This window comes from Coregonus lavaretus (genome assembly GCF_964263955.1).
Source record: "Coregonus lavaretus genome assembly, chromosome: 36".
Lineage (NCBI taxonomy): Eukaryota > Metazoa > Chordata > Actinopteri > Salmoniformes > Salmonidae > Coregonus > Coregonus lavaretus.
The window spans coordinates 629,167-642,350 of record NC_140023.1 but is presented as its reverse complement, the minus strand read 5'-3'; the positions used below and the strand labels follow the sequence as shown (position 1 = coordinate 642,350).

General features: G+C 45.6%; 1 protein-coding gene across 1 annotated transcript in view; it reads right to left on the bottom strand.

The window, feature by feature from the left end:
* Positions 1–1,694: 1,694 nt before the first annotated feature.
* Positions 1,695–13,184, bottom strand: part of LOC311110936 (polyunsaturated fatty acid 5-lipoxygenase-like) — a gene marked incomplete at its 3' end in the record, with an annotated part of 21,449 nt that continues 9,959 nt past the window's right edge. Inside the window, exons 6-14 of the mRNA XM_084153582.1 lie at positions 12,600–12,772; positions 12,201–12,347; positions 11,171–11,374; positions 10,890–10,976; positions 10,157–10,335; positions 3,106–3,227; positions 2,489–2,589; positions 2,122–2,292; positions 1,695–1,874 (exon numbers count right to left, since the gene is read on the bottom strand). Of these exons, the coding sequence (XP_084009708.1) occupies positions 1,695–1,874; positions 2,122–2,292; positions 2,489–2,589; positions 3,106–3,227; positions 10,157–10,335; positions 10,890–10,976; positions 11,171–11,374; positions 12,201–12,347; positions 12,600–12,772 (1,364 nt within the window). The remainder of the gene's footprint in view (positions 1,875–2,121; positions 2,293–2,488; positions 2,590–3,105; positions 3,228–10,156; positions 10,336–10,889; positions 10,977–11,170; positions 11,375–12,200; positions 12,348–12,599; positions 12,773–13,184) is intronic.

Below are 13,184 nucleotides of genomic sequence, written 5' to 3'. Positions count from 1 at the left end.
ACATTACTTTCTCACACTGTCTTAGTTATTGTCGGATGCAAGACTCTTTGAAAGGGAGCAGTAATACACTGAGTCCAGGCTTAAAGTAAACCTCACTGCACTTGGCTTTTAAAGGTAATTTACTCTTAAGTCTATAGTTCTACCCCCTAAGTTATTCAGCCTGCTTTTATAACCACTGCTTTTACCTGATCAATACAATGGATCCAAATGATCAATCGTTTTGTTTTAGTCAGATAATTATTGATATTTTAAAAGATTACAATTTACATGATTGATAAATTAATTGAAATTATATGTTTGATGATGTATAGCTGGCTCCTATAATTCTCTTTTTGAGAAAACATACCTGTTGACTTGTTGATGTTGACCTTTCATGTTTGACCTCAAGACTTTTATGTACAGGGCTTTGCTTAGCTATATGATGAGAACAGTTCTTTACAGCTAAGCTCTATAATAACTTTGTAACAGCGGCATTTCTGGCAACTTTCCCCAAATTCCCATGTTTTCCAGTTGTCCCGGTTGGAATATTCACAGATTTCTGGAAAACCTGACCATTTTGGGAAAGTTACTAGAAATTGCGTACCCCTAAACCATTCTGTATAACATTGCTCTGGCAGAAGTCTGTCTGTTCATTCAAAGCCATTTAACATGTAAGAGAACACACATCTCTCCTGCAGAACATAACAACTTAAGCAGCCATTCCATAAGGTAAGCCGTTCTGTCCCCCATCATCAAAATAATAACCCTTGTGCTGAGAAAGTGTTACTTGCATAAAACTACAGTGCTTTACTACTGACTCGACTTGAGCATACCACTGTTTCCCTCCTTCATAGATCATTCCACACGTTTGTCTGTGAGTTTACCTTTGAATAGTAAAAAAATTTGGTAAGAAAAAAAGTACTTATGTTTTTAAAAATAAATATTGATGTGTTTTGATTTGTTTCATTTCCCATGTTTGAATAAAGTATGTAGATTGAAAAACCAACCAAATAAAAATGAAAACCTTTAAACGGTTTGTTAATATGAATACCGGTAAGTCTTCTTTCATTTTAGCTACTGGATGTGCGTCTCGTATACTTTCATTGTCACCAACAGTTTTACAATACTATAAGGAGAAATAGAAAAGCACATTTTTAGATCATTTTTATTTGACATTTGAAATGTACAGCAATGATGTTTCATAGCTAAATCCACATTATTTAAATGTGGGACTTTCTGTTTGTAAGAATCGCTGGCAAAAAAGTTGAATGGCATCAGTGGGTATGTGCTTATCATAGCGCAATATACATACAGCACAGGATGTAAGAAACAACACTGTGTTCACAATATATCAGACTATATAGCTATTCCCCCTCCCGCTCTCTCCCCTTCCCTCCCTCCCTCGTTCCCTCCCTAGTTCCCTCCCTCGTTCCCTTCCTCTCTCTCTCCATATCTCCTTCCCTCTCTTCCCCCCTCTCTCCATATCTCCCTCCCTCTCTCCCCCTCATCCCTCTTCCTCTCCCTTCCACCCCTCCTCACTCACTCTCCCACTCCTCCCTCCTTCTCTCCCCCTCCCCTGCTCCCTCCTTTTCACCCACACTCCCTCTCCCCTCCTCCCTCTCTCGTTCCCTCCCTCCCCCTCCCTTTCTTCCTCCCATCTCCCTCACTCCCTCTCCCCTCCTCCCTCTCTCCTCTCCACCTCCTCCCTCCCTCTCTCAGACAGCCACACTGTTAGGGATGCGGTCAGGAGAGAAGTAGTAGTAGGGTAGTTTCTTGCCTTCGTTGCGGATCTTGATGACACTGCTGACCTCTGCCAGTCTCTTCCTGAACGACTCCATGGCCTCCTTCACAGGCTTCTCTATGAAGTGCTCATCTGGGTACATCCCCAGGAACAGCTGGAGGAGAGGACACACACACACACACACACACACACACACACACACACACACACACACACACACACACACACACACACACACACACACACACACACACACACACACACACACACACACACACACACACACACACACACAGGGGTTGGAGGGCTTTCTTTAACATTCAGAACAAAAGCAGACAAACACTGTGTGTGTGTGTGTGTGTGTGTGCGTGTGAGTGTGCGTGTGCGTGTGGTGTGTGTACCTCATTCTCCTGGAACTGACTGAGGGCCCAGACGGCCCCTAGGTGCCAGCAGGACCGGCCGCGGTCAGGGAGACTCTCGATGATGAACTTCACATCTACCACCCCTTTCTGTGTGGGAGGGGGCTTACGCATGGTGGGGGGAGCGTTGGGGATCCACGAGCACCAGTCATACTGATAGACACAGAGTAGACAGACATTAACAGCTAAGGGAAGCTAGGTGGTGCTCTTGTGTCATGAGACCGTAAATAGGCATTTTAACGTCATAGATTTAACATTAACATTTTAGTAATTTAGCAGACTTACAGTTAGACCAGCAAAACAACGCTATGCAGATGTCAATCTGATTGAATCTAGCCCCAAGTCTCACCTGTCCGAAGTTGACAGCAGCGTGGTGAGCTGAGGCAGTGAAGATGATGACAGTCAGGTACTCTGTGAGATCCTCACGTGTCTTCAGGGACTTGGGAAACTCTGCAGAAAAAGTTTCCATATAATCAATCAAATGTTATTTGTCACATGCTTCATAAACAACAGGTGTAGACTAACAGTGAAATGCTTCCTTACGGGTATTTTTTCAACATTGCAGAGTTAAATATAAAGATAAAAAATAAAAACAAATTTGAAATAGTGACACGAGGAATAAAAAGCCTATAATCACCAGAGGAACTATGCTTTCCTCCTTGCCACAGAGTGCAGTGGTCAGCCCTTGCTTAATGCCAAGTTAAGGGGATGTTTAACACGTTTTGGGCGCAACACAGGATGTTTATTTTGACACTTGTTCCACCAGTGAGCCACTAAAAGTTAAGTACATGTCTGCATACAAGGATGTCTGCATAGCTAAATATTGATAATGTTACTGCATGGTCAGCTACGTCTTCCAACACAGTCCAGAGAAAGTGTGTGTTTGTATTGCAGATAACTAAAACAGCATTTTGAAGCAGGCTATGCCATTGTAGTGTTTGTTGGTTATTATGTGTTTGTACCCACCACAGCAGTCAAGGTCCTGCATCCCAAAGCTGCAGACATCTTTAACAAACGCCTGGATCTCCTCATCCTTCTGTACTGTGGCATCACTGTCGTAGTAGATACACACCACGTCCCACACAAAACTAGGGACAAACAAAAATGTAGGGTTAGGGTTGATCAATGATGTGGACATGAAGCTAGGGTTAGTGTTGATCAATGATGTGGACATGAAGCTAGGGTTAGTGTTGATCAGGGATATGGACATGAAGCTAGGGTTATGGTTGATCAGGGATATGGACATGAAGCTAGGGTTAGTGTTGATCAATGATGTGGACATGAAGCTAGGGTTAGTGTTGATCAGGGATATGGACATGAAGCTAGGGTTAGGGTTGATCAGGGATATGGACATGAAGCTAGGGTTAGTATTGATCAGGGATATGGACATGAAGCTAGGGTTAGGGTTGATCAGGGATATGGACATGAAGCTAGGGTTAGTATTGATCAGGGATATGGACATGAAGCTAGGGTTAGTGTTGATCAATGATGTGGACATGAAGCTAGGGTTAGTATTGATCAATGATGTGGACATGAAGCTAGGGTTAGGGTTGATCAATGATGTGGACATGAAGCTAGGGTTAGTATTGATCAATGATGTGGACATGAAGCTAGGGTTAGTGTTGATCAGGGATATGGACATGAAGCTAGGGTTAGTGTTGATCAATGATGTGGACATGAAGCTAGGGTTAGTGTTGATCAGGGATATGGACATGAAGCTAGGGTTAGTATTGATCAGGGATATGGACATGAAGCTAGGGTTAGTATTGATCAGGGATATGGACATGAAGCTAGGGTTAGTATTGATCAGGGATATGGACATGAAGCTAGGGTTAGTGTTGATCAGGGATATGGACATGAAGCTAGGGTTAGGGTTGATCAGGGATATGGACATGAAGCTAGGGTTAGGTTTAGTATTGATCAGGGATATGGACATGGAGCTAGGGTTAGGGTTGATCAATGATGTGGACATGAAGCTAGGGTTAGTGTTGATCAGGGATATGGACATGAAGCTAGGGTTATGGTTGATCAGGGATATGGACATGAAGCTAGGGTTAGGGTTGATCAGGGATATGGACATGAAGCTAGGGTTAGGGTTGATCAGGGATATGGACATGAAGCTAGGGTTAGGGTTGATCAGGGATATGGACATGAAGCTAGGGTTAGTGTTGATCAGGGATATGGACATGGGGCGTCAGGTAGCTTAGTGGTTAAGAGCATTGTGCCAGTAACCGAAAGGTCGCTGGTTCTAATCCCCGAGCCGACTAGGTGAAAAATCTGTCGATGTGCCCTTGAGCAAGGCACAACCCTAATTGCTCCTGTAAGTCGCTCTGGATAAGAGCGTCTGCTAAATGACTAAAATGTAAAAAATGGTTAGGGTTGATCAGGGATATGGACATGAAGCTAGGGTTAGGTTTAGTATTGATCAGGGATATGGACATGAAGCTAGGGTTAGTATTGATCAGGGATATGGACATGAAGCTAGGGTTAGTATTGATCAGGGATATGGACATGAAGCTAGGGTTAGGGTTGATCAGGGATATGGACATGAAGCTAGGGTTAGGTTTAGTATTGATCAGGGATATGGACATGAAGCTAGGGTTAGGGTTGATCAGAGATATGGACATGAAGCTAGGGTTAGTATTGATCAGGGATATGGACATGAAGCTAGGGTTAGTATTGATCAGGGATATGGGGTTAGGGTTGATCAGGGATATGGACATGAAGCTAGGGTTAGGTTTAGTATTGATCAGGGATATGGACATGAAGCTAGGGTTAGTGTTGATCAGGGATATGGACATAGGGTTAGGGTTGATCAGGGATATGGACATGAAGCTAGGGTTAGGTTTAGTATTGATCAGGGATATGGACATGAAGCTAGGGTTAGGGTTGATCAGAGATATGGACATGAAGCTAGGGTTAGTATTGATCAGGGATATGGACATGAAGCTAGGGTTAGTATTGATCAGGGATATGGACATGAAGCTAGGGTTAGGGTTGATCAGGGATATGGACATGAAGCTAGGGTTAGGGTTGATCAGGGATATGGACATGAAGCTAGGGTTAGTATTGATCAGGGATATGGACATGAAGCTAGGGTTAGGTTTAGTATTGATCAGGGATATGGACATGAAGCTAGGGTTAGGGTTGATCAGAGATATGGACATGAAGCTAGGGTTAGTATTGATCAGGGATATGGACATGAAGCTAGGGTTAGGGTTGATCAGGGATATGGACATGAAGCTAGGGTTAGGGTTGATCAGGGATATGGACATGAAGCTAGGGTTAGGGTTGATCAGGGATATGGACATGAAGCTAGGGTTAGGGTTGATCAGAGATATGGACATGAAGCTAGGGTTAGTATTGATCAGGGATATGGACATGAAGCTAGGGTTAGGGTTGATCAGGGATATGGACATGAAGCTAGTGTTAGTATTGATCAGGGATATGGACATGAAGCTAGGGTTAGTATTGATCAGGGATATGGACATGAAGCTAGGGTTAGGGTTGATCAGAGATATGGACATGAAGCTAGGGTTAGTATTGATCAGGGATATGGACATGAAGCTAGGGTTAGTATTGATCAGGGATATGGACATGAAGCTAGGGTTAGGGTTGATCAGGGATATGGACATGAAGCTAGGGTTAGTATTGATCAGAGATATGGACATGAAGCTAGGGTTAGTATTGATCAGGGATATGGACATGAAGCTAGGGTTAGTATTGATCAGGGATATGGACATGAAGCTAGGGTTAGGGTTGATCAGAGATATGGACATGAAGCTAGGGTTAGTATTGATCAGGGATATGGACATGAAGCTAGGGTTAGGGTTGATCAGGGATATGGACATGAAGCTAGGGTTAGTATTGATCAGGGATATGGACATGAAGCTAGGGTTAGGGTTGATCAGAGATATGGACATGAAGCTAGGGTTAGGGTTGATCAGGGATATGGACATGAAGCTAGGGTTAGGTTTAGTATTGATCAGGGATATGGACATGAAGCTAGGGTTAGTATTGATCAGGGATATGGACATGAAGCTAGGGTTAGGTTTAGTATTGATCAGGGATATGGACATGAAGGTAGGTTTAGTATTGATCAGGGATATGGACATGAAGCTAGGGTTAGTATTGATCAGGGATATGGACATGAAGCTAGGGTTAGGGTTGATCAGGGATATGGACATGAAGCTAGGGTTAGTATTGATCAGGGATATGGACATGAAGCTAGGGTTAGGGTTGATCAGGGATATGGACATGAAGCTAGGTTTAGTATTGATCAGGGATATGGACATGAAGCTAGGGTTAGGGTTGATCAGGGATATGGACATGAAGCTAGGGTTAGGGTTGATCAGGGATATGGACATGAAGCTAGGGTTAGGGTTGATCAAGGATATGGACATGAAGCTAGGGTTAGTATTGATCAGGGATATGGACATGAAGCTAGGGTTAGGGTTGATCAGGGATATGGACATGAAGCTAGGGTTAGGGTTGATCAGGGATATGGACATGAAGCTAGGGTTAGGGTTGATCAGGGATATGGACATGAAGCTAGGGTTAGGGTTGATCAGGGATATGGACATGAAGCTAGGGTTAGGGTTGATCAGGGATATGGACATGAAGCTAGGGTTAGGGTTGATCAGGGATATGGACATGAAGCTAGGGTTAGGGTTGATCAGGGATATGGACATGAAGCTAGGGTTAGTATTGATCAGGTTTATGGACATGAAGCTAGGGTTAGTATTGATCAGGGATCAAATCAAATCTAATCTAATTTTATTGGTCACATGCGCCGAATACAACAGGTGCAGACATTACAGTGAAATGCTTACTTACAGCCCTTAACCAACAGTGCATTTATTTTAAACAAAAAAAGTAAGAATAAAACAACAACAAAAAAAAGTGTTGAGAAAAAAAAGAGCAGAAGTAAAATAAAGTGACAGTAGGGAGGCTATATATACAGGGGGGTACCGTTGCAGAGTCAATGTGCGGGGGCACCGGCTAGTTGAGGTAATATGTACATGTGGGTAGAGTTAAAGTGACTATGCATAAATACTTAACAGAGTAGCAGCAGCGTAAAAAGGATGGGGTGGGGGGGGCAGTGCAAATAGTCCGGGTAGCCATGATTAGCTGTTCAGGAGTCTTATGGCTTGGGGGTAGAAGCTGTTGAGAAGTCTTTTGGACCTAGACTTGGCACTCCGGTACCGCTTGCCGTGCGGTAGCAGAGAGAACAGTCTATGACTAGGGTGGCTGGAGTCTTTGACAATTTTGAGGGCCTTCCTCTGACACCGCCTGGTATAGAGGTCCTGGATGGCAGGAAGCTTTGCCCCAGTGATGTACTGGGCCGTACGCACTACCCTCTGTAGTGCCTTGCGGTCGGAGGCCAAGCAGTTGCCATACCAGGCGGTGATGCAACCAGTCAGGATGCTCTCGATGGTGCAGCTGTAGAATATTTTGAGGATCTGAGGACCCATGCCAAATCTTTTTAGTCTCCTGAGGGGGAATAGGCTTTGTCGTGCCCTCTTCACGACTGTCTTGGTGTGTTTGGACCATGATAGTTCGTTGGTGATGTGGACACCAAGGAACTTGAAGCTCTCAACCTGTTCCACTACAGCCCCGTCGATGAGAATGGGGGCGTGCTCAGTCCTATTTTTTTTCCTGTAGTCCACAATCATCTCCTTTGTCTTGGTCACGTTGAGGGAGAGGTTGTTGTCCTGGCACCACACGGCCAGATCTCTGACCTCATTCCCTATAGGCTGTCTCATCGTTGTCGGTGATCAGGCCTACCACTGTTGTGTCGTCGGCAAACTTAATGATGGTGTTGGAGTCGTGCCTGGCCATGCAGTCATGGGTGAACAGAGCGTACAGGAGGGGACTGAGCACGCACCCCTGAGGGGCCCCCGTGTTGAGGATCAGTGTGGCAGATGTGTTGTTACCTACCCTTACCACCTGGGGGCGGCCCGTCAGGAAGTCCAGGATCCAGTTGCAGAGGGAGGTGTTTAGTCCCAGGATCCTTAGCTTAGTGATGAGCTTAGAGGGCACTATGGTGTTGAATGCTGAGCTGTAGTCAATGAATAGCATTCTCACGTAGGTGTTCCTCTTGTCCAGGTGGGAAAGGGCAGTGTGGAGTGCGATAGAGATTGCATCATCTGTGGATCTGTTGGGGCGGTATGCAAATTGGAGTGGGTCTAGGGTTTCTGGGATAATGCTGTTGATGTGAGCCATGACCAGCCTTTCAAAGCACTTCATGGCTACAGACGTCAGTGCTACGGGTCGGTAGTCATTTAGGCAGGTTATCTTAGAGTCCTTGGGCACGGGGACTATGGTGGTCTGCTTGAAACATGTTGGTATTACAGACTCAGTCAGGGACATGTTGAAAATGTCAGTGAAGACACTTGCCAGTTGGTCAGCACATGCTCGGAGTACACGTCCTGGTAATCCGTCTGGCCCTGCGGCCTTGTGAATGTTGACCTGCTTAAAAGTCTTACTCACATCGGCTACGGAGAGCGTGATCACATAGTCATCCGGAACAGCTGGTGCTCTCATGCATGCTTCAGTGTTGCTTGCCTCGAAGCGAGCATAGAAGTGGTTTAGCTCGTCTGGTAGGCTTGTGTCACTGGGCAGCTCGCGGCTGTGCTTCCCTTTGTAGTCTGTAATAGTTTTCAAGCCCTGCCACATCCGACGAGCGTCAGAGCCAGTGTAGTATGATTCAATCTTAGACCTGTATTGACTCTTTGCCTGTTTGATGGTTCGTCGGAGGTCATAGCGGGATTTCTTATAAGCGTCCGGGTTAGAGTCCCGTTCCTTGAAAGCGGCAGCTCTACCCTTTAGCTCAGTGCGGATGTTTCCTGTAATCCATGGCTTCTGGTTGGGGTATGTACGTACGGTCACTGTGGGGACGACATCATCGATGCACTTATTGATGAAGCCAGTGACTGATGTGGTGTACTCCTCAATGCTGTCTGAAGATATGGACATGAAGCTAGGGTTAGTATTGATCAGGGATATGGACATGAAGCTAGGGTTAGTATTGATCAGGGATATGGACATGAAGCTAGGGTTAGGGTTGATCAGGGATATGGACATGAAGCTAGGGTTAGTATTGATCAGGGATATGGACATGAAGCTAGGGTTAGGGTTGATCAGGGATATGGACATGAAGCTAGGGTTAGTATTGATCAGGGATATGGACATGAAGCTAGGGTTAGTATTGATCAGGGATATGGACATGAAGCTAGGGTTAGTTTTGATCAGGGATATGGACATGAAGCTAGGGTTAGGGTTGATCAGGGATATGGACATGAAGCTAGGGTTAGTATTGATCAGGGATATGGACATGAAGCTAGGGTTAGGGTTGATCAGGGATATGGACATGAAGCTAGGGTTAGTATTGATCAGGGATATGGACATGAAGCTAGGGTTAGGGTTGATCAGGGATGTGGACAGAAAGCTAGGGTTAGGGTTGATCAGGGATATGGACATGAAGCTAGGGTTAGTATTGATCAGGGATGTGGACATGAAGCTAGGGTTAGGGTTGATCAGGGATATGGACATGAAGCTAGGGTTAGGGTTGATCAGGGATATGGACATGAAGCTAGGGTTAGGGTTGATCAGGGATATGGACATGAAGCTAGGGTTAGTATTGATCAGGGATATGGACATGAAGCTAGGGTTAGTATTGATCAGGGATATGGACATGAAGCTAGGGTTAGGGTTGATCAGGGATATGGACATGAAGCTAGGGTTAGGGTTGATCAGGGATATGGACATGAAGCTAGGGTTATGGTAATGTCCAGGACTTTAGGGTTATGGTTATGGCTAGGGTGAGGGTTGAGCCGGTGTGTGGACATGAAGCTAGGGTTAGGGTTAGCTTTAAGGTTAGCCACCTCATGGCCATTTCATGGCATCTCTTCCTGGTGATTGGTCTGGTTCTACTCCTCCTTCAATACTGTGTCAAGGAGGACACACACACACAGACCCCCCCCCCCCACATACACACACCCCTATGACCTCTGACCTCTTGGTGGCGTCCCAGACCCTGTTCCCGTCATCTCTGTAGTAGTAGTAGGGTAGGTCCTCAGGGCTGTCCACCCCGCGGGCCTTAATGGCATCAGGGAAACACAGAGATCTGAAGGTCAGTTGCCTCATGGCCTTCTGGATCATCTCTACATGACCTCCACCTCCTGTACCGTTGGCCTGTGGAGAGACAGACACATTATCTGTACCGTTGGCCTGTGGAGAGACAGACACATTATCTGTACCGTTGGCCTGTGGAGAGACAGACACATTAACTGTCCCGTTGGCCTGTGGAGAGACAGACACATTAACTGTCCCGTTGGCCTGTGGAGAGACAGACACATTAACTGTCCCGTTGGCCTGTGAAGAGACAGACACATTAACTGTCCCGTTGGCCTGTGAAGAGACAGACACATTAACTGTCCCGTTGGCCTGTGGAGAGACAGACACATTAACTGTCCCATTGGCCTGTGGAGAGACAGACACATTAACTGTCCCGTTGGCCTGTGAAGAGACAGACACATTAACTGTCCCGTTGGCCTGTGAAGAGACAGACACATTAACTGTCCCGTTGGCCTGTGGAGAGACAGACACATTAACTGTCCCGTTGGCCTGTGGAGAGACAGACACATTAACTGTCCCGTTGGCCTGTGGAGAGACAGACACATTAACTGGCTCTGTCTATGGCTCTGTCTCTCTCGCTCGCTCTGTCAAACACACACACAAGCTCTCACCTTATCGAAGATGCCAAACTCACAGATGAGTTGCTCTCTGGCCTTGGTGTTGATGGCGATGGTGAAACGAACGTGAGGAAGGAGCAACTAGAGGAGGACAGACCATCAGTCAGTCAGTCAGTCAGTCAACCAATCGATCAATCAATCAATACATAAATAAATCAACCAATCATCTAACTAACCAATCCATGAATCAATGAATCAACCTATCAATCAATCATCGAATCAGTCACATGAGCAGGAACAAAACTCAGGCACAGACTGAAGTGTAGTTGGTGTACCTTATATGCGGGGTGTACAGAAGGCAGCTGTCTGAACATGGCCACTCCAAACACCTCCGAGACCAGGTGAGTCCTCAGCAGGTGGGTGACTGTCTGGTGGATGTGGAAGTCAGAGGAGCGGACCCAGATCTTAGCTAGCATCCAGTCATACTGACCATCACTGGGCAGGAAGATAGGGTTGTCCTCCCCTGGACTCTGACCCAGCTGGGAGATACAGAGGAGGAGGTGGAGGAGTAGAATGAGGAGGAGGAGGGGAGGAGGAGGAGGAGGAGGAGGAGAGGAGGAAGAGAGAGAGGAAGAGGAGGAACATGGCAGGAGGAGAGGAGGGGTATGTTTTATTAAATGGTGAAGAAACGTGATGTCAGCTTATGGGTCGTTCCACCAATTCGGTGCCTTTTGAGAAGTGTAATGAACTTTTGACTTCACCTAATTTGAACATTCTGTCATAAAGAGCACATGTTCAACTTGATTAAAACACATTTTCCCATCTCAAGAGGTTAAATAAAAAATAGAAAATCCTATAGTAAGTGCATATTAAGTGCCAAATAAAGTAACAGGGTTGACCGTAACAGGGTTGACGATTTGTTCTTAAGTAGCCATAAATCCCCTTTTGTTGTGTGCAACAGGAAGTAGCAATTGAATGCAAGCTTCACCCAAAAAATGAAATTGTTCAATCATTTCTAGCCTGTCTATCTATGGGTAACGGGTTGCCGTGTTATGATTGACCCACTCAGTTTTCCACCACAAAACACCAGAAAATTTGCAAAAACAGTAGAACAAGCTCACCTTTAGCAAACCTTTATTCACTTTTATTTATTTATTTTTATGCAATATTGGTGCACAATTTCTACTTAAGATATCAAAGGGACACAAAAGCCCTCATTTCGTGCAACGACCATTATAACAATTGACCAAATGACTTTACACTATTATGACACAAACAGTTGTTCAGCTGAACTATTTGGCTAATGGCTAGGGTTAACACTAGCCACCTGCTCCATAGTGTTTTTCTAAGCACCGAGTAGCCTACCTGTATGGCCAGAGGCAGGATCTTGCTCTGGCTGTTGTTGTACAGCAGACAGATAGGAGCAGCCAGATACTGCAGAGTACAGGGGTCTGTACTGTTGGGACTAATGTCTTCCATCAACTCATAGTCTGCTAGGTAGATGTTACCAGCCTGCAAACAACACGTAATACAAGGGGTGAATGTCTTAGAATAGGAGCCTAACCTCCGTGTCTGTTTGTCTTTCTGCATGTCTTGTCTGTTTGTGTGTACAATGTCACAGGTACAGTGAGTGGATGTGATGTGTGCATGCATGTGTATATGCTTGCACAAATGTGTGCATGTGACATGTGACATATGTGTGTCTCAGTCATAGAATTAGGAATTAGAATAATTGAATAGGATCTCTATGGGCTCAGTCTCTACCTTGAGCTCCTCCTCCAGAGTCATCTCTCTCTCCAGACAGTCTGCCACCATGTCGTGTGTAACGGGGAACTTCTCTGGCAGCTTGGTGCACTTCTGGATCATCACTGGGTTACAGCCGTTCAGGTACTGGTAGCCAAACATAAAATCCTCTTTCCAGTGCTGCATCACATACTCTAGGATAGGAATAGGGTAGAGGAGAGGAGAAGAGCAGAGATGAGGAGAGGAGAGGGGGAGAGGAGAGGGAGAGAAGAGAAGAGAAGAGAAGAGAAGAGAAGAGAAGAGAAGAGAAGAGAAGAGAAGAGAAGAGAAGAGAAGAGAAGAGAAGAGAAGAGAAGAGAAGAGAAGGAGAGGAGAGAGAGGAGAGGAGAGGAGAGGAGAGGAGAGGAGAGGAGAGGAGAGGAGAGGAGAGGAGAGGAGAGGAGAGGAGAGGAGAGGAGAGGAGAGGAGGAGGAGGGAGAGGGAGGAGAAGAGAAGAGAATAGAAGAGATGAGATGAGGACAGAGAGAGGATGAGAGAGGGGAGAAGAAGAATGAGATGATGAGAGGAGAAGAGAGGAGGAGGAGGAGAGGGGAGGAGAAGAGGATG